General features: G+C 35.2%; 1 protein-coding gene across 10 annotated transcripts in view; it reads left to right on the top strand.

Annotated features, from left to right (window-relative positions):
- The window catches only part of LOC142975609 (CUGBP Elav-like family member 1), a 425,650-nt gene that overhangs the window by 394,504 nt on the left and 8,522 nt on the right, over positions 1-22,624 (top strand). For all 10 annotated transcript variants that reach the window (XM_076118565.1, XM_076118559.1, XM_076118566.1 and 7 more), the window contains 2 exons: positions 19,444-19,622; positions 21,186-21,450. In XM_076118565.1, coding sequence (XP_075974680.1) covers positions 19,444-19,622; positions 21,186-21,450 — 444 coding nt within the window. The remainder of the gene's footprint in view (positions 1-19,443; positions 19,623-21,185; positions 21,451-22,624) is intronic.

Below are 22,624 nucleotides of genomic sequence, written 5' to 3'. Positions count from 1 at the left end.
TGTTAAGAAAATCTTTCGATTTCTTTGCAAGCGCTAGAATGTTAGATAATTGCATCACAATTGTATTTTTCTATTATATGCTTTGGTATAAACGCATGCTTTTTTAAGTCGACAGTATGAGTAAATCCTATCGTGACTCTGCTATTACTATCAAATTGTCATTAAAATTTTGTCACAGACATTAGTAGCTAGAAAAAACTTATTTAGATAATGTTCGCCACAGCATATCAGAGGTCAACTTAAGAATGAAACCAGACTGAGCAGTCTTTCGTCTTTATAATACCAACCTTAAATCGAATATTCTTACTCCATTCAAAACAATATAAACTGCTCCACATTACAACAATAACATTCCACAATCAAAAAGTAAACAAAAATTATACAACGTGTTTAAAAACGTCGCCTCGCATACACTAGTCTCATACATCACCAATTTACTTCCACAAAAATTACTAAACCAAAAAATGAAATATCAACGTACATAATTAGTCGGACGGTAGCTTGTTTTGTGAAACTTGTCACGCATATTAAATTCTTTTCACGGCTCTCATATTTTAAGCCGTGTTCGTTTCGCCGCTGTCGAATGAATTTCCGCGATATTTCGAAGGTAGATATGAAAATTGGTATAATTTATATACGAGACCACGTGCGGATTGTCATTCGGAAGCTTTGTGGAATCCTGTGTTGATTTAACAAGAGTTTTCTCTTTGAAACGTTGTATATCCAGGATATAATTAGAGCATACAATTATACAAGTTACGCCAGTTTTGTGGTGAATAACTGAATTACAAAATATATTATAAATGCAACCGGACTGTTTTACGAATACAACATAATAATATACCTACCTACATGAACGTAAAATCCTCTGTGTATTTTCATTGTTCATTTATTTTATCTTTAGCCGTCAGGAAAAGCATGCACGAGATCCCTATCTCTAGAGCTTAATTATCATGCAAATATCCATCGTGCAACATCCCAACATGCGTCACGAAGATTTGCACACAATAACGCAAATATGGGCCGCGACAATACCGCATCGGTATATCATTATATTGTACATAATATCACCGATCATTGTTTGCCGAAACCATGGGAATATTCTCTTTACACGTGAAAATAAAACTCTTTTTATCAGCTATTGTTTTCGTGAGAATGTTTTGTTACACCGTTGAGCACGCGCCTTCATACTTAATTTTACGTGAAACTAGAACAAAACGAATTAATTTCGAACACCAGAACGAATACCCAGTACACCGTTTTAATTAAAAGGATGTGCCCCCGTGGTGACTTTCAGGAGTTTGACGGAAAAATAACAATTGAAAATGTTCGCGATAGTGGGCCTGTGGAGATGCGAGCGGCTTTTATTAAAGTTGTCTGTTTTTAATGAAATTTTGGTAGTGAATATCATCTTCTTTACATGTAACGGCAATATATTTAGGTTTATATTAAATGGACGCAATAATGTACTATACAAATTTGTCGAGTAAATAATCAAGAAACCTAAAATCAAAATATAAATTGTTGAACACAGAAATATTCCGTAACGACCGAAATTAATTCAATTTGTATCCACAGAACGATCATTATTTCAGCCGATAAATATGCAGGAATTATATAAGATATTCCTACGGAAAGCTCTCTAATGAAACAATCTCCATTGTATCTTCTCCCATCGCAATTTACATCGCAAATTTTGTAAATTCACCTCTCTAAAATCAAGAAGTATTTTCAACCAAGTCGAATGGCTTAATAAATCGACTAATCTACTCTCTGCTTGTGTCAATAACAAACAAAATTCATGAATTTGTTTTCCTGAATCTCTAAGGGAATCTGTGCTACGTTCATTTGGACACCTCGGGAGAATTTAATTCGCTTTTGACAGCTGTGTCGAGAGATAGGTAAACAATATGAACGTCGGACTGAATTGACAGTTTATAGGATACGACTGGTTTTTGTTTTGTAAATAACTTGCTGGTTTAAGTGAGTACCTTTAGTTATTTACTTACTAAAGTGTGCTTTGAGAAACAAATAAATGATTAATACCTGTATTTAGTGCTTTTTAGTAGCAAGACAGTTCTTAGCGTTAAATCTCATAGTACTTTTATATCAAAAAGAAAGTTAATGCTTTATTTGCATTTTCACTAAATTCTTGTCTCCGAAACTCTTGGCAATATCTGCACCTAATATTACGACACTCGACACAACTTGAGACCTACTCCCTCACTCCCAAGAACGCGACAGAACTGCACAATAGTCCTTCAAAGTTCTCATCACGCCTTAACACCTCTCTAGTCCGCAGAGCTCAGTGTTGCGTACCATGTATTCGCCCACCTCTAGTGTTCGACGACAACTCGATCCCCAATTAAACCGCTCTCGATACCTGGAATTATCGGATACGAATCGATTCGACAGTCTCGACTCGCATCGCTGGCGACACCAAATATTGACGCTCCATATCTGGCTGACGAGATACACGAACGACCGGACGATGTCTCATGTACGAAATGTATTTAAATTATAATATTAATATTACGGAAAATTTTAAAGCCATTTCAGCTGTGATCGGTAATGAAATGGACATATTTTTCAATAATTTTGTCGTATTGACTGGTTTTTCGTACAAAAAATGGGAAATTATACTGTTTACTTTCATATTTAACATGATAGGGTTCTACTTGCATACTTGCACAATATGTTATGGTTTCCATTTGCACATACAAAACAGTCCTCATAGAAACCATTGAGTGTAATTTGGATCCGTGATTGTTGCAGAGCCACAACACATTTTTTCTCTCAAAATGTACTCAAAAATGAATGAATGAAACTACAAAAATGACAAATATGTCCCCGCCTTATCCTTTTTAAAAAAGAGCTCATTAGAGGTATAATATAGCAATATAAACCTATAGTTATATTTTTCTGCGACAAAAACACACAGTCTATAAATTGTCGGCCGGAAAGCGTGGCCCTTTGCAGTAGATACATTGTTTTTCTTACACTCCCACATCAAGGAGACTTCTAAATTTGATCAGCGTGGGACAGAATACACAACCATAATAAATGGTCACTACTAAGACGGGTCGACTTTAAAGAATATCATGTATGTTTAACTAACTAACCAGGAGAACTGACCCGGCCTATCTTAAATTGATAACTTTTCGCACTCAGTACGAAATAGTAATAGCAATTCAACATTACTCTACGTTCTAAAGACAACATTCATTGATTTTTAATGATATTCCGATTATTTGTCATTTGACATGCATATTAGTTTTCATTAGAAACTATTAAAACCTTCCTGAAAATTATTATGATGATGATGATAAACTTTTCCATGCGAAGAGAATAATAGTTTACAAAAATATAGATTCTGTGCCTACACCAATCCGATACATAAATTCCCACAATCTGTTCCCCATTCTTCAGCACCGTAAACTCAAATTACATATCACCAATTACCATGCAATCTGACATCGGCACAACTACCATTGGTTTAATGCTGCCGCAATATGCGTGCATAGACCGCCTCCCGCAGTATCCAGAGTCACATCTCTCTAATAATTCGATTTGACCAGTCGACAATGTACGTCTGTCGCAATAGTAACTATGGGAACGTACCTAACCCATTTGCGCAATGCCTTGCAATACGTAGTTTACACGGTTACACGCCGACCCGTGTCATACAGTCAAGTGAAATGGAAAGCTCACGGACGTCACAATCAACTTGTTGTTTAATTTTCTCACGGGTTTTGTTCTGTGACACACGGGCGGTGCGATTGGATAGCAAGTTGCGATGACATTTGTCAGGTGTCAGTTTGAATACGTGTGTAAATATGTTATGACTTAGCTTGACAGCTCTTCTACATACAAGTTAATTGCTGTAGTTAAACTTTGTTTTAAATCGCAAAGTATGCCTGCAGTTTGCAGCAATGAAAATATATGGTAAAATAAATTCAAGGTACATATTATTTGTTTACGTCATCTTTGCAGCGGGTCCTTAGTGATAACCTTTTTGACAAGACAATGAAAAATAAAAACAATTATAGTAATAATTATGGCACCATAAATTCAACCTTTATTGCGTCTAACTTCATAATTACAACTTTTATTATGCCATTGCTGATTGCTTTAAATGAATCTGAAACGAAAATATTTGAAACATGATTCTATTGTTATTTATACTTGCAAAAATAACATCAATATATAAAAAATGTTCAGCATTCTGTACATTAGTGTGTAAAAACAATCGGCCCGCGAAACGGAGCGACATTATCGAGCAATCTCCGCGATCTTCCGTCCGAACGCACACAAGAAACCATTGTGTAGACGTCATATCTCACTCATCGTTACATTGAATAACTTGCAAACAAATTGAAATGAACAAGAAATAATATTATAAGAGAATATGCTCTCTATTACGTGTATTTATCAAAGAGGGCGATAATTTTGTCTTCAGTTGCATCGTGTTCGCGTTAATTTTTTGAGTGACACATTGATTGTGCGACTAGAAAACCAATGTCTTGCTTTACTGCTCGATTTTTATAATACATTACTCACTCAGCATTAAGCTTAAAATGTGTAGATATTTAAGTTGTTAATTACGAAAAGTGAGTTGTAGGTACCTACCCGCCGTCGATGTCAAATGCCTTTAACTTTTTGATGAGATTCCAATGTAAACTACGTACAAAATATATATTAAGGCGCGGAAATCGTTACGAAACTATCGGAAATGAAAGTTTCTCTACCAAACTAAACGGCACATTCAGTTACAGAAAATTTTCAACTACCGGAGCAGACGTCGCAAAGCCATAGACAAAATAATAAAAGAAATGACTCTACAACTGCTTTCATCTACTCGCAGACACTCGTTCTACAAACTGCACTATAACCGTAGCGATTACCATAAAAACAAAAACCGCAATTTCGTTTTAATCAAACAAAAACTAATCCAACATTGAAACGTGCGCGAAAAAATACGATATTACGTTTTCATCTCAGTGTTGACAGAAGATTGACGCGTATATCTTTATACCTACGGAATGATCTCCCTCTCTCATCCCCCGGGCATTTGTCGCGGGTAATATCGCTATTTATTATATTATTCGTATTTCTCCGCATCAAAGAGCAACAAAAGGAACAATATAATGTGTTGAACAGGTATACCAGAGTTTCAATTTACGTTGAAATTGGTACAACGTCTCTGTATGTATTGGCAAAGCACTCCGTCGTTCGAGATATTTATACGAATTGCTTATAAAGTAAATAGGTATCGATATTTTTATTGGTTTGCTTTTTACTTTTATTTGTATTGTGATATTCTAAAGTAACCAGAGTATGATGCAAAGGTATTTTTATATACGAGATAATAAATAAAAGGAAAATGATTCTATAATTTTCCGAGTATTTTGCTATAATAGCGAATTATGTTCACGTCTGTTCGGATATAATTTGCTGGATATTATATCATAGTGAGCGAGATTTATTCTTATTTCGCAGAAGAAGTATAAATAGGTTAATCATTGCGAGATAATGGAATAAATTCTTGGTATGAGCCGTTCATAATAAGATAATGTGTCATCAAAATTCCGATGGTATTTTATTATATAAAATGTTATTATAATAAATTACTCCCATTCTTTTACATTTACACAATTATGGAGCCAACATATCTAAATAACGGCACCATACATTGCACCATCTGGCGAAATAATGCAATAAAATCGGCCATTATATTTCAATAAACAACGGTTTATTACATCAAATGTAAATCCCTTAACGCTGCCGCTAAAACTCGTGTAATAACACACATTCACATTCATCGAAGCGTGTTGCAACCGTGAAATAATGGACCAAATAATATCTACGATAGCACCCCTTTTATTTTAGAATACATTTTCCCTAAGGCTGTAGCAATATACACACATTTTGAGGAGTAAATCCGACATAGACTGTATCCACAAGCATTTTAACACAAAACTCTACATGGAAATTAAGCCCAAAAAAAATGTTTACAGTCTATATAATCGCCTGTCTACAGTGTCTACCAATCTAACAACTTTGAACCATTAACATATTTAAAATATTTCTTAATATCAACAATAATGGCACGTCACTATTTTTGAAATTTACCCCATTCCACGGTCTGCACGCTAAAGACGCTTGTTCGCAGTTCCGAATTCAAATTTATTCAATTTCGCGGAGCGATCGGCGTGGAAATGAAACGTCTCGAGCCGGTACGTTCGGAAACGTTGGTACACTTCCCTCTCTATTAGCATTCGTTGCTGACACGTCATTGTTATAGTTCGATGCACAGGGGAAGATTTACTTTGGTGTTTTTCTCAAGATACCCCCCACCTTCCTTGTGGGGAGTTTACTGACGCCATGATGAGCGCGATAGAAATGTGTTACGTGAGCGCATATTTTTTATTTAGCAGGTCTTATTGGATACAATTTTTCGATAAATTGCTTTTTCGTACAGTACTTGGATGGCAAAGACGATTATCTTTTTCCTATACATAGTCGATTATTTTCGATAAAACGTCTTATTGCACCAAATGCGACGATAGTTCACTATGGTATCGAGTTTACTAAGAACTGTAAATACAATTTTGATAACTCTGTAAAATCCGTTTTTCTCCGAATTCTGTTTCAGCTTCGCTACTGTCAAAGTGCTCAAAAGTAATTAAAAATCTGTATTCACTTTTAAAATCGAAAACCGCTTTGAAGTTCCAGTGAAAACATCAACAAGTGAACATGAAATCGATTGAACATCATCTCAGTGATGTTTTGAGCACAATTCGTTCGGAAATCGTCGTATCTTTACACACACGAACGAGCATTGACGAAATAATGACAGACGAAACTCCCCTTTCAGTCAATCAGTTCACTCACAATCTCAGTTCAGTCAATCAGTTCGAAGATTTCAATTTATTCATTCGTTCATTCTTATTTCTTGTGCCGTTTTCAATTTTGTTTTGTTTCCCGTTTATTCTTTGTAAAAGATTTTGTTTAAGATTAACTAGAGTATGAATAACTAAAGAAAATGGCATTTCTTTACTTTGTATTTCATTTCCAACCGCTGAATTAATTTAAAGCTCGTTTGTAGATTTTATTACACGAGCAGTAATTTCAATTTCCTGTTGTAAGCTTATTACACAACCACAACAAAATACTTAGCAGAATACTAAATAAGAATGATTACAAGGCCTAAATAAATTAACGAACCCATTTTCCATACGACAGCGACACGCGAAATGACTCTAAGAGTCATAATCACTCAATTTTCGAGGCGAGATTCGCGGAAAATTGGGGCAATACAATTTAAAACTAATCACACAACACTCTGACTCCCTAGTTCGCCGGGTGGGTTTACATCGCGGCTGAAAAGCCAGGGTACATAATAAAATCTCGTCAAATAAGTACGGTGAGCAAGATAAATGCGGGGACGAAGCTCTCGAGCTAAACAATATGACGAAATCGTACTGTTTGCACGGTAATTTCAAAAGCTGCGGTTGCCTCACTTTTAGAGGAGATATTTCGAGACTATACAACAACTGTCGTGCTGTCCCGCGTTTATACAAGGACCTCGTGGAGTTTGTCGACAAAAAAGTCTCGTCATTGTGTTCGGAAATGTAGATTTTTTGCGCTTGCTATGTTGTTCTGGATGTTTGGCTGCAGCCTTTGCCTCGTTTTTGACGCTTTGCTAGAAACGAATAGGTGCATGCGGGTTTTGTATAAAGTAGGGATTGTTTTAGTTTTAATTCTTTTTAACAAAACGCATGGCGGGAACGCTGTGAATGTATGTCAACGTTGTTGAATAGTTTTGAAATGCCTGGCGTACATTATCATGTAAGAATTCTATGAAGTTGCCGTGATTTACGCAATAATGATTAGTTATAAGCCGTAGTATGTAATTTGAATCAATAAATGTTGCAAAAATGCGGCAGACGTAGTTCCTATATTTAAATGCACGAAAACTACACACGCACTGAAAAAACAAACTGTAATGAGTTGAAATTAAACGCGAGTACAAAATTAACAATATAATTGCTAACAAGAGGAAGCCGCTCAAATTAGACAAACGACGTAATGGCCGCGCGTCGCGCTAACGAGTTTTGACAAATTTTCTATTTATCTACAACGTAATAAGGGAAAATTATGTTTGTCGACGCAATTTCTAGGCTCTCTTGACTATTCTAGAATTTGTTAGCTAGCATATTTAATGTGTAACAGCCCAAGTTTATTAACAAAACTGAAATGACATGATTATTTTCTTTTTAATTAATCTTTTTAAATGTCAAATTACACGTGTCATAACTTAATTTCCCTCTAATTTCAAATTTGTATGTAGAACGGTGGAGGATGTGGATTGGAGGAGGTGGATTCTAACCAGCCACTAGCCAGTCTTCTTCTTATTGTATGTTTAGTGTCAAAGTTGTTCAAGCCGCCTGAATTCCTTTGAGATGGCTAAACGACTGTTATCTTATTGACAACAACCGATTGTTTACTTTCACTCCGAAAGCACGGAGACGCCCGGTTCAAATACCACTATGCGGTCACCCATCTATAGAATAATCGCGATAGGTTTGCTTAACCCACAGATCGTCTACCGGTGAGTGCAACTGGTTACGGGCCAGTACAGTACCAGCCAGTAAGAATAAGGTTTTGTCTACAAACTAGGTTAAGTCAAAGTGAGCTAAACTAAGCATTAAGCAACTGATTAGCTCAGCACGCATGTTGCATTGTTAGTAAAGCATAAGTTATAGCTACTAACACTTAAGTGCGACATGACGGTAGTATTTGCTAGCTAATGAACGCTAATGTTGGTTTCACATTTCGCGCGTCGTAAGGCCGTGTACGTAAAGATGTGTGCACACACTTGGTTACGGTTTTCAAGATGGTTTAGGAATCTTTGCTGAGAACTGGTCGTAAAGTGGGTACTGAAACTGGCCTTTGTCAGTCTTCGTATCATCCGATTTCTAGTACTTAAATGCAACTAATGTGAGTGTACTTTAGAAACTGGAAAATTATGACACCTTTTATGTAAGTAACTATAGATTTTTTAAGGTATGCAGTCTTTTACGGCTTTGATAGAATTAAGTATCAAAAGGTAAAACAACAATAAAGTATTTGAAAACACTTACCCTGCTACCCAAGATTATGCAAATATGTAAAAACAGTGCCTCATTATCATTAATCGTTTCCATATAGGTTATTCCGCTATAGTTTTACTGAAACTTGACTAAAATTCTATTTGTGTGTCTCAAAACCCGCACTCTACAGTCACTCATCGTTTTTTAGTTTGTCAAAAGTTTTACTCGATCGAGTCATCACTTGGATCGAAATTGACAGCTCGATCAAATTAAATTGTATGTAAGTACGGAGCATTGCACTACAGCCTAAAAATCATGCCTAAACTAGTAAATTCTTCACAAATATAGGTCTATAAGTCACCTTTATTCAAGTAACTGTGTCGTGCCATCACTTGTTCGCACCTCGTGAAGGTTACAGTTAGCAGTCACATGTATCGATAGAACACCACTATTTGTCATACTAATATCATAGAGCAAAGATTTGCTTTGTGTGTTCATGTTAAACTGCTTATAGTGGTTTGAAGGACAATCTTATTGGTTCTCTTCACGGTATGGTAAGAAAGTTTTAAAATGCTCGAATCTATAGTTCTTTCTTTATGATACTTAACGCGTACCTTTTTCTTATAATCCACTACTGTCCCACTGCTGGGCAAGCGTCTTATCCCAATCGAAAAAGAAGTAAGGCCTTGAGTGCACCACGCTGTCCAAGTGCGGCTTGGGGATTCTGCATGCCCTAAATAAATGCATTAAAAAAAATTACGCAGAGCTCTTAAAAAGGTTTTTCTTTCTCCGTGTCCAGTGAATCAGTTGGCCATAATCCTCCCTTTATATACTATTAATAAAGAAGTTAGAGGATTAACCAAACCTGTGCAATGTTAAAACATTTGTATTTAACCAAATATTTTTCTATGGCGAACGATGGCATAAAAACCAAACAGTCCAATACCCCTCACAACATTCACAAACCAATACAAACAACAAAAAATAATATACAATATTAAAAACGTAAAATGCCCGCAACAGTGTACCGCCATGTTTAATTCACCCCCATCCAGCCGCGCGCAAAAAGCAATTGTTTTCAATAAGACCTTACATAAATTAAAATGAAAAACAAGCCAGTTACGGTACGAAACAGACGTTGCAACAACTAGTAATTTGTATACGTCTTGAAACTGAACCGAAAGCCACTAATTTAATGAATCTTAAAACAGTCTAAGTTTTGCTGAGTCAGCACTCGAAAATTCGAGTCCCTGAATACTAACGGTACGGTGGTGGTGTAAATAATTAGGCTAATTTTTAAGTTAATTATTTCAAAAGTACTTTCTGCATGGCATTGCATTTATAGAAGAAGTTTGCGTTTCGTCCACTCTCTTGTAGCGAGGAAATATGTTTTGAGAGAAACGAAACTCTTGAGATAATTTTTCTTAATGTAAAACTGGTTCTCGGTGGTGCAACGTTTTCAGTTGATTTTCTTAAACGTTTCATTCAGAAAAGGCACTTTTGGGAATTTAATTTTCAGTAAAGTAATGTTTTTTTTATAGTTACTCGTTTTCATTATTTTGCGAATTAGGCATTATGAAAAATCACTTAACTTATCGTCATCTTACCATAAGAGTTGCAGTCCTTTACCGTAGTCCGTATTACACTTTTCATATTCTCCATTCGCAAGATGCCCATTTTATTTCCACTTTATACCGAAGTATTATTTAACTTTATTGCAATTAAAGTTTTATTTACCTGATGACAATCTAAATGTTATTGTTTGCGCGACCTACTTGTACAAATATACTTGAAAAGGCAATGAAAAGTGCTAAAAATATAAAAGTACCTGTACAAATACGTCACCTTGACTTATTCGTCGCAATGACATAAGCAGCAACCGTAAACTATGTGTGTCAGGAGATAATACTCAGACTGTCGTTACTAGGGATGGCACGAACACGAAATATTTGAGCATATTAAAATTTCAAATACTATAAGACCAGTAGATTACCGCCCGCACCTCTGTCCGCATGGAATTTTAGCCCTTTACTGAGTTTGACTGCTCATGTGGTCTACATTTACTACATTTTATTAACACATTAACACCTTTTTTCGTCATTTTTGAAAACGTTTCATCGTCATAATTCCGTATAAACTACAGTAAAATGTTGCGCTTTTTGGTTGTCTAAGAGCTGGCCTTCGAAGAATCGGTGAGGAGATTTTAGAGTTTCTTATTGTTTTTTATCATTTTCATTTCACTGTTATCGTCACTAATTATATTCTGATCTTTAGTCCGTAAAGTCTGTAAACTGCAGCTACATTTTCACTATCATCTTACTACCACCCAAAATCACATGCATATAACCTAAAAAAATCCTTCATAATCTCCAAAACGCCCGTCCCTAACATCGTCATAACTCGAAACTTAACGGCAAAGTACGTGAGAACAGGCATACGCACTTCGAAGGGCCTGAGTTACGAGCGCGAAGGATAATAGCCCAGTAAAGTAGCCAGTGAACTAGACGAATGTGCCACCAGCTCTTGACGCTTTCACAACGAAACTTGGACTGAGGGAGTCGTAAAAAAATTTTGGAGAATTATTTTGACGCTGGTTCATCATCTTTTGGTGAAGTTATGACATTTGTGTGTTCGTGTGTATGTGTGCAAGTGTTTTTGTGTGTGTACAAATGTTTTTGTGTGTCTGCAAATGTTTTTGTGTGTGTGCAAGTGTTTTTGTGTGTGTGCAAATGTTTGCGGAAGTGAGTAACTACTCAGTACTTTTAATTTGTTTGCTAGTGTGTGTGTGTGTTTGTGTGCTAGTATGTCTTCTAGTTTAGTCTCGTAGGAGTGATAGTGTAAGTTTACGATAGGTTTGTGTCTTAAGAGTGATTACGATTTTGAGCATTTACCATAAGAAAATGTAGTTTATGGTACGATCAATGTATTTCAGTGTAATGTAACATTGTTTATGTGTTTTAGAAAGACTTAGGTATGCTTTATAAGTATTACAAACACGAGACGATTTCAGGACAATTTATTTATTTTTTTGTTACTCATTCACTTATCATTCTTATGGTTAATGGCAGTGGTTTCTGTAACTAAAGTTGCTTGAACAATAGCTATCCCTTACCGATACCAGATTCTGCGTGCTCAACATTTTTACAAACATTATGTGTACGATAATTTGCCCTTGAAATATTTACATAACATCTAACGTAACATTTTACCGAAAAACAACTGAGTAGGTACAAAGTACTAAGTTAATTCTAAATGCTTAGGTAACGTACACACAAGGTCACATACGACGGAGAACAATAAAATGTGACAGTTTAAACCGATAGAGGTGTCGTTCTAAAACTGACATTAACTCATGCTAATTGTACAACGACGTCCGTAAGTAATGGCTATAAATTAAAATACTATGCTTTGTAAATTATGTAAAATTTTAGCTATTTGCATAGCTCTAAACTGAACTAAATTTTCCTATATTTTAATAACAGAATTACTTTGCTTGTGAGCTTACTCTTTTTAAGGTTTTAGAAATTCATTTAAAAAATTATAAACCGGCTTTCGATCCCGAATCGTTTTCACAATATAGTCAATGGTTTTGTTGTAAAAAATAAAACAGATAAGACGGTTATATACTGTGTAATTTGGGTAGAGAGAAAGAAGGTCGCGTACCGATTTTAGAAAATATGAGGGTCAATATGTTTTTTCCATATTTTTAATGCTTGAGCATCAACTATTTCTTGGTTCAACTTAATCAAAATCGTCTTTACAAATTTAGTGGTTTCGCCGTGATAGACACTTAAGTACACAACTTTACTATCCATGCTTATTCTCTCATCCACATTCATACACCTTGTCATACACTTGTATAGTTACAATAACCGTTTAATTCTCTACCCGTGTACATGTCGGTAATGGCTGTCAGTCATCGCGAGGTATGCTCGGCATTTGTGCGACGATACCTAGCGAGCGATAGTTTGATTGACAGCGCACTGCGAATGATCTGGGAATTTAGCGACAACGGTAATTGCATTGATTTATTTGTAAGATGTATTGAATTTAACTATTGATATGGGTGATGAACTTAGTTCCTTTTGGATGTGATTTGGCCACAAACCGCTGGCCCAGGCTTAAAACTCGAGGTCCTAACGACATTGGTCAAAATCAAAAACAAAATCATATCATTTATTCATTTAGATCAAATATTTACACTTATGATAGTTGTTACAATTACTGAATCTACCACTAGCTCGGAAAGGGGGAAGAGCCTTATGAGAAGAGCTAGCAAGAAACCCACAGCCACTCTTTTCAATCGCCAAAAGATTTACAATGTGGTCGATACATTAATTGATCATGCGAGGAGCTGCCAATTAAGGAAAATGAATATAGCTTGGTCATTTCAAAAATACCATCGTAATTTACCTGTGTGTGTTGCTGATTATTCGGGTAGCATTTTTCTCTTGAGTTATTCCTTTGTCTGATAAAATAACTATAAGTGATGGAACATTTTCATTAGTGGCTAAAAAGGTCTAGGGTACCAAATATTTAAGTCATTCTAGCATCTCCAACGTCGAATCAAATAACTTCATAACAACAATTATCATCGCTTCTCACTCAACAAAATATATTTATAAAATCAAAGCACTAACTACTACTATTAGAAACTATCTATTTAAAAGCTACTTTACAGAATCCTCTACTTCGTGAAGTATCTATGTAAATAGTTTGCCGCTCGTGCATCGATGGAGCACTTAAAACATTAACATTTTAAAGACTACTTATACTTAGTACTGAACACGCAATTACTGTGCATTCAAAATGATTACTGCTTTAAATAACCCATTTAAATAATTCTAATTACGTTCACGCTTCACTTTAAACGATTGTAAAATAGTTTTTGTTTTGTCAACTGAAGTTTAATTTTGTCTCTTTCTGCCGTAGTACGGTTAACATTAGTGCGAAAGAGATAGAGTGATAATTAACACTGTTATTGCTAGTTTATGGTAAACTGTCAGCTGAATTGTTGACTTGAAAAGTATTTGGAGCGCTCGTCATAGTAATGCTCACTTTGTAGTAACACGTGTTAGTCAAGTAAAGAAAAGGCTTTTCCGATACATAATAATAATATAATTTGAATATGTAGTCGGTATTACTGATAATACTTAATTAAAATGTTGGACCTCTATTGGGGTACAATGCATATTATACGTACCTACATAATAATATATAATCGAGCCTTCTTCCCATGAGGGTAGGTAGAGACTAAAGGACGGCACTTGTTACGATCCCTACAAAATTCCCTTGCTTCATTCACAGGCATACATATCATAAAGATACAAATACAGGTGGTATAGTTTTAGCATTGAAACTATAGTCACTATAACCAAATTTCCACTTTCATATAACTTTATCCGGCGAATATTATTGACGAATATGTTCTGTCAAAATCAGCTGTCACTTGACCATCCCAATTTAAATGAAGTATGCACAAACCACGAATATCAGCACTAAAGTGAAAATAAACTCAATCACACGAACATTTATTACAAATTCGGTTCCCAAATCGCAACCCAATGATTTTAACTTGCACGGCTGAAATTTTTTTTTCCCGCAAAAACTCGTACGAATGCGACCTCGTTCCGTATATTTATTCTCACACAGACAATCGAACAAGTTACTCGCGTGTGTATTAATAAGATATTCAAACATACATCTCGTTGAGTGCTAACCGTGTGATATTAACAGGAATATACGAAATGACGAGGGTTTTACGACGACTAACTTGCATTCGTGTGGAAGTGACGATTTTGAAATTGAACCATTAGTAAACAACGGCTGTTAATCTTTGCAGCATTTTTATTGCACTCAAATTTTCTACTTGCCACGAGTACGTAACTTTTTGTAGACTACGAAATACTTAATGGACTTAAAATGCCGATTATCTATGTGTTTGTCATATTATTATTCTCCATGGTTACTTTTAGAAATGCAAGCAAGCAAAGGAAGTTTTCAAGGATTGTGCCAAGTGGTGTTCTTTGGTCTCTGCCTACCCCTATGGGAACAAGTCGTAATGTTATGTGTGTATATAATTATACTATTATTATATGTACTTTTAGAAAACCGGAGACTTATTTTCTTAAAACAAGCGTCTATTAATACAAAATCTAAAGAAGAAAAGAAATCGCGTATAAAACCATTTATCATTTCAGTCTCGCAGGTCTTTTACACGTGGCCGACCAGCTAATCGTTTGATTGATGATCGCATCGCAAAAATCTATCTATTACAGCTTTAAGACTAAAGAAAATACCTCAATTATTTAAAAAAATAAAGCAACCTGCGACTGGCAAGTTGATAAATAGCGTAACAATTTATTCCAATATTTTTCCCATCACGTCGTAAAGCCTTTCGATTGTCAAAAATGTGCGGTAACGGGCCATTGCATTATCGCCGACGATTGCGCGATTCGAGTTTCGTTTTCGCGCTCAATTTTCATGCTAATCTTGGTACGAGAGCGCTGATTTTGCCGCCATGAAATATTTGTAACCTGCTAGGGTGAGGCTTCAATGCTGGCTGAAATGTGTCAGAGATGAAATTTTATTCATGAAAATCTTAAAAGAAACAACTGTTTTTTTTTCGTACTGATATCATTTTTAACTTTCAATTTGGGAATTAATTACCTGTGCTTGTCAAAATGCACTCAAAAGATCGATGAAGTCATGTTCAAAACAACTTATAGTAGACTTTTTGAAATCAATATTAATAGAGAGACAAAAAAACTAAAACGAATGTACTAGTATTTTAAAAATCTATTGTGCAGTTCAACATTTTATGATGTTATAAAGCGACATCATTCTGTACAACTTTCAGTTAGTTTCGAGTACATCGATGTCCCGCTGCGCTCATTTCCCGCTGCAATACGTCCCGATCTGTTGCCTTTTCAATTTCGCCTCTCTTCCTCGCTAGGGGATTGAGGGGGGCCGCGAATGTTGGATTTTACGCGTAATACTCTACTACACCGGGCATTGTAACTCGTTCCTTTGACACGACGGCAAGGCGATGTGTTCTTACGTCTGCGCAAACGTGGTTTTGTAGTTTTAAGCGACCTATTTTTGGTACCTTATTAGGTGGAAAATTCTTTTGATATTTCATCATGTGGTTGTAAGAGTTTTTACAGTTTTCGCGAGTTCGATTTTCTTCTGGTTCTCTAGAACTTGTCGTTTTCTTTAGTCGAGATCTTAGTTTTCTGTCGTTACAATAAAAAATACTACTGGAAAGAGCATTTAGAATTTGAACACTACTAGAATGGCTACACAAACTATTAAAATTATGCCATCTACAGTCAAATATCCGCACTACAAACATAAACACGCTACCATCGAACTTAACCAATCACACAACAAGAATTTCAATCTGCCACTTCGAAACTACTGTCACAATACCAACGGGTTAATAAAACACGTACCGTGACCCTCGCCAGCTAAACCCTGGCCATTCCAGCCACACACTTGTCCGGCCTTCAAAGATTTAACAGCATCAAAAATTCGCATGCACCGATACGGAAAATGCTTTATGACCGCCACTGGTCGGGCCGAAGGTCGTAAATTTCCCAGTTAACCCCGCGGCTGGCGGGCTTTGGGATCGACGAGTACATATTTCAGGATCACAGGGTGGATTCTGACGATACTGCCTCGTGTTTTGTACGATACACTTGTCTCGATGCGGGATGCAAATTTGGACGTGATTTGCTACGACTTGGCTCCGGTTTTTGGCGGCAAATGTGGAAAAACTTTTGACTACCAAGACTTTTTTAATTCAAATATATACAGGGTGTGGCGTAAATAATGAATAATCCTTTACCAGCGGATGGGCGACAACCCAACTGATCTAAATATCAAAATTTACCTCTGGCACAAGTATCATAGTTTTTGAGATTTTGGCCATTTTGTGTGTTTTTTAAGAAAACGATTTAAGCTCATTCTTTTTAATGCTGTGATCACAATTTAAGGCTTTTTTTAAATCCGTTTTTTGCAAATAAATCCTGAATAGATGTGCTATTGAATCTACAATCCTGTTTTGTTATTACTACTTGTTTTTTATTTAAATTATGCATTCAAAGTTGAATTTTATAATCTTTCACAACATTTGTGATACTTTGAGCACTTGTGGTGAAAAAAAAAATGTATGGCGGCTTTACTGCCCACGCCATAAATAATTTCTAAATTTTATTAGAATTCTAAATTGGTATAACATGCAGCATTAATACCGATTATTGTCAAAATATTACAACGAACTTAAATGATTAACACTTTTGCCGGTCGACTAATTTTATTTTTTCACACTAAGCGCGTTCTAGATTCAATAGCACATCTATTCAGGATTTAATTGCAAAACACGGATTTAAAAAAAGTCTTAATTTGTGATTACAGCACCAAAAAGTACGAGCGTAAATCGCTTTCTTATACACACATAAGGGCCAAATTTTTTTGCAAATAAATCCTAAATTGATGTGCTATTGAACCTAACATCTTGTTTTGTTATTACTACTTGTCTTTTATTTAAACTATGCATTCAAAGTTAAATTTTATAATTTTACAACACTTTTGTGCAACGTTGAGCACTTGTGTGCTGTGATGAAAAAAAAAATACAAGACATAAATACTATTCAAATAATAAAGATTAGAAATCTAAAGAAAACTACTCTGTTGACAAAAAAAACATTTCTCATCAAATTGTAATACATTATTTTGAAATAGACTTGGTAGAAGCAGCACAGTTCCAAGCTTTTTTATAATCTAAATAATCTTAGTGTAATAACCCTATAGACATGAATATTTGAAAACAAACTTAGCTTAAACGCGCTGATAAAATAAAATTAGTCGACCGGCAAAAGTGTTAATCATTTAAGTTCGTTGTAATATTTTGACAATAATCGGTATTAATGCTGCATGTTATACCAATTTAGAATCCTAATAAAATTTAGAAATTATTTATGGCGTGGGCAGTAAAGCCACCATATATTTTTTTTTCACTACAAGTGCTCAAAGATGCACAAAAGTTGTGAAAGATTATAAAATTTAACTTTGAATGCATAATTTAAATAAAAAACAAGTAGTAATAACAAAACAAGATTGTAGATTCAATAGCACATCTATTCAGGATTTATTTGCAAAAAACGGATTAAAAAAAAGCCTTAAATTGTGATCACAGCATCAAAAAGAACGAGCGTAAATCGCTTTTTTAAAAAACACACAAAATGGCCAAAATCTCAAAAACTATGATACTTGTGCCAGAGATAAATTTTGATATTTAGATCAGTTGGGTGGTCGCCCATCCGCTTGTAAAGGATTATCCATTATTTACGCCACACCCTGTATAGTCATTAGCTGTGACAAAAAAACTATTATAACTTTTAGTTTACTTAAATCCACTTAAGGGCTATCAATATTACAATTTTAAACACATTAAAAGTAATCGATACGTCACTAACATTACACCACTAATTTGCGTCATCCGTAAACGATATAAAAGAAAATTCAAATAGTTTCCTATCTCTTTTTATGTTCTCTCATAAGAGAGGGAAGTAAATACTGAATAAATACGTACATGTACAAGAGAATCGACAACATTAAGGAGTATTTTTGTGTTGTTAAAGTGCTACAATTTCTGTTCAAATGTTTTCCTTTGGTGGCACAAAGGAAGTATTTTACTTGACGACGCAAACGTATCATTTCGTAATGGCCGTAGTGATAATAGTGGCGCATTATTTAGTACTTAATGTGTCGTCATTATGGGATAGGTAATTTTTAACAGATTAAGGTTAAACGATTTTAGTTGCGTAGTTTTTTTTATCTACGTATGTTTGGTTTTAAGATTTTTAGTTTGAAATTGGTACTTGTTGTTACACTTTTATTGATGAGTTTTCTACATCAAGCTGTTTCAAAACTACCAGTATTGACAATACAGAAAATAAAACTTAATTTCGTTTACGTATCTCACAAAAGTACAAAGGCCATATTCTGATTTCTGAAATGAGTCCAAGTTCTTCGTAGTTCTATCGGTATAGCACTATCCCTTTTTAAAAAACCCTAAACAGACAATAACTAACTATGCAATCCATTGCTTGTACAGAATGTACAGCCCTTTGAACTCCATCATTCGAAACTTATCCGGTCTTAACACCATATTGATATTGTGACAATATTTTTCAAAAGAAACAGTTATACATACATTTATTGTTGAAATCGCTTGATTGTTTTACATTACAGATTCATAATTCTGTATTTCTCTCATTACAAATCGTTCCTCTATCATACTATTCTATCATAAAACTAACAAAACCCTTTTAATTTGTTGCAGAGCGCAAGTTATTCGTCGGCATGTTGAACAAGAAGCTATCAGAGAACGACGTGAGAGCGTTGTTCGCGGGCCACGGTGCCATCGAGGAGTGTACCGTGCTGAGAGACGCGCAGGGCCAGAGCAAGGGATGCGCGTTTGTTACTTTCGTGTCCAAGCAAGCTGCTATTGCTGCTATCAAGGTAATTTACTTACAAGCTATTTCTCGGGACGTCTTGACACTTTTCAAAACAATTGGTTGAGCTATTTAGCTGTGAATTTTCAATACTCATCGTGCTATTATTTCGAGAAAACACAGCTCGATAAAGTGATATAAAAATCTGTCCGAGTATGCTGTATAAGTCAGAATGACTTTTCCTTTGTAGTATTTGTGTGAACCGGACTATACTGCAGTATGAAACTTTCAAATCTTCTATTTCCCTACCATTATCTTGCCAATGTTTGAATGCTATCCTTCAAAACTGAGGGTGTATTCAGTTCTCGTACCTATAGCTCTTAATTTCTTATTATAAAATACTATACTTATATATAACTTAATAATTATTACCAATACATTTTTTATAGAAGAGTTTACTTAATTACATCAATATTTTACATTCATTTTAATCGAATGCCATTCATCAAACATTCGATATTGAAGGAAATCTTTCACGAGCGACGTTCGTTAATTTCCAAAATTTTAATTGGCAAAAGTTTACATAATTCAGATTACCATCAATAATCTGTCGGCGTAATGATGGACGGCGAAATGTTATTCAATATTTCCGTACATTAAAGCACCGGCTTATTAATGTTAAATCCTCTTTCGTTCGATACCATCGACAAACAGACGTAATTGGCTTAAATTCAATACACTCGGAAATTATTTGCTACGTAAACAAAATCGTGTGGATTATCTGTGCCGGGTTAAACAAAGGCTGTCAATAGTTGGAATACCAATAATATTGTTGAAACAGTGAACGTTCACACATCAAAAATGCAGCAAATGCAATTATGGAATTAATCCTATTTGATGTTCTACTGATTGAGAATAAATAAGCATGCCAATCGTGGTGGATTCATTTTCAATACTTTAAATTTCCAGTGTCAAAATCTAAGAAATATTGTCTAAATAAACCACGTAAATTGTATGCAGGAAAATGCCTATACTTTTTTTAACAAAGAAATATTCATACGTTTAGTTTAATAAATGTCAGTATTGCTAATGTAATTCATTAAATAGGTAAAGTGTAGTTTTCAAGGGCGTACATTAAGCTAAAACTTCTGTAATCCCCTAAATTCGGTACTAAAACAAATTCAGGTGTTTCAAGGTTTAATTTTCATCGTGAAGTTGAATTTATTAGTCTGCGCAATGTGTGTCAATAGCTTCATTAACTTTTTCAATTTACGTTTCAGTTTTATATGGCTGTTCCGTTTTTATGTTCACGGCCAGCCAGGTTTTAGGGGACGACAGTATAAATGTATCGATCTGTTTTATATAATAGGGGTTCAAGGTCTGCAAATTTCGCTCCTTACTTTCAAATCGTTGGCGACATTTAGATTTTTTTCTCTCTCGAACACTCATGTTATTAAATGAAAACGTGAAAATAGTTAGACAAAAGTTAATCATAGATAGTAAGCCTGAGCAAAAGGCTTTATAGAAAGTTTAATCGTCGAGTAAAAGATTGATAAAATCGCTCTTTCTAAAGAAACAGCTTTCTTTTTGTTTTAACATAGAATTAACCTTCGAATCTGTCTTATTCCAGGCGCTACACCACAGTCAAACAATGGAAGGTTGTTCAGCGCCTTTAGTAGTAAAATTCGCTGACACGCAGAAGGAAAAGGAACAGAAGAAACTGCAAGCGATGCAGGCGAGTTTATGGGGGCTGACTGCGCCGATCGCGCCGGCGACGTACCTCGCGTCAGAGGCAGCGTTGTCGCCGGCGACGCAGCTGCAACTGTTGCAACAATTGCAGGCAGTTGGACTGCAACAGCAGCTGTTACAGGGACAGGGGTCGACGTTGTTGCAAGGTAAGAAGACTGGGCCTAACCGCCATTACTGGGCCTAACCGCCATTACTGGGCCGATATTTTGTCAAGAATTTTCTTAACTAATTATTATTATTGCCCAGATAATTTTGAGTTTATCAAATGTCAGAGTTATTTTTCAAAGATAACTGTAAAAATATCTGCTCTTGCAAACCACAATATTTTATGGTTTTCAAATATGTGTTGAGAAAATTCTATTACAATTTTAGTCTATTTCTCAATAAAAGGATTGTGTTTAATATTCTTTTGTGTGTATTCAATGACTTTATTGATATGTTTTTTGGAAATATTAATCAGCTGTTTCCATTGTGCAAATATTCTTTCATTCGTATTTCCTATCACTGTGTAAATAAACGAATGTAGATTCCAAGCAAAACTTGACTCATAAAATGATGAAACATTTTGTAAAAAATGAATCATGCAATACCTATATTGGGCATGCCGTATCATATTTGGCCCTTTATTTGACGATTAGGATGACGGAAACCGGGATTTCTTTCTTTAGTGTTAGTCAGTGGTTTAACCCACCTAGGTTTAAAGTCCGACTTGGCTTAACTGGCTTATTACTCCCTTATTAGAATACAATGGAGCTAATAACTGCCTCTGTAGCGCGGCTCGTAGAGTATTCGGCTGCTCATCATACGGTCTCGGGTTCGATTCCCGGGTCGAACATAGTGCTAATTTATATCAAAACATTTTCTAGTAGCCCGGAGTATGGTTATGTGTCCGGCATATGTTAAAAAATTCGCCCTCTACTACATGGTTCTTAGATTGTTAATGGAGAAACGTGGGTGTATTTCATACACCTCAGCTGTTTACAACTTTGGGTATAAAAAGTGTGATATTATGTATCTTTAGGGACTAGGATTGCCCAGTCGTAGTATAATCATATTTGGACTAGCCGTTAATGACAAATCAATGACAATGTCTATGAACATCAAATTTTTATATAAGGCAACCAAAATTGAAACTGCAAATTTCTGCTTATCTAGTTGCATTTTATGAGTCAATGTTTAAATACGTTTAATTAATCATTTAGACAAATGTTGATTGCTTTAATTAGTGTCATGCTCTTTTGTTTCGTGCTCAGCTTCCTTTTGACCCAATTTTACCTTATCCATGGTGTTGTGTATGTGTTTATGTACTATTTATTGTTC

This window comes from Anticarsia gemmatalis, chromosome 9 (genome assembly GCF_050436995.1).
Source record: "Anticarsia gemmatalis isolate Benzon Research Colony breed Stoneville strain chromosome 9, ilAntGemm2 primary, whole genome shotgun sequence".
NCBI classification, from domain to species: domain Eukaryota; kingdom Metazoa; phylum Arthropoda; class Insecta; order Lepidoptera; family Erebidae; genus Anticarsia; species Anticarsia gemmatalis.
This window is presented reverse-complemented; position numbering and strand designations above follow the sequence as displayed.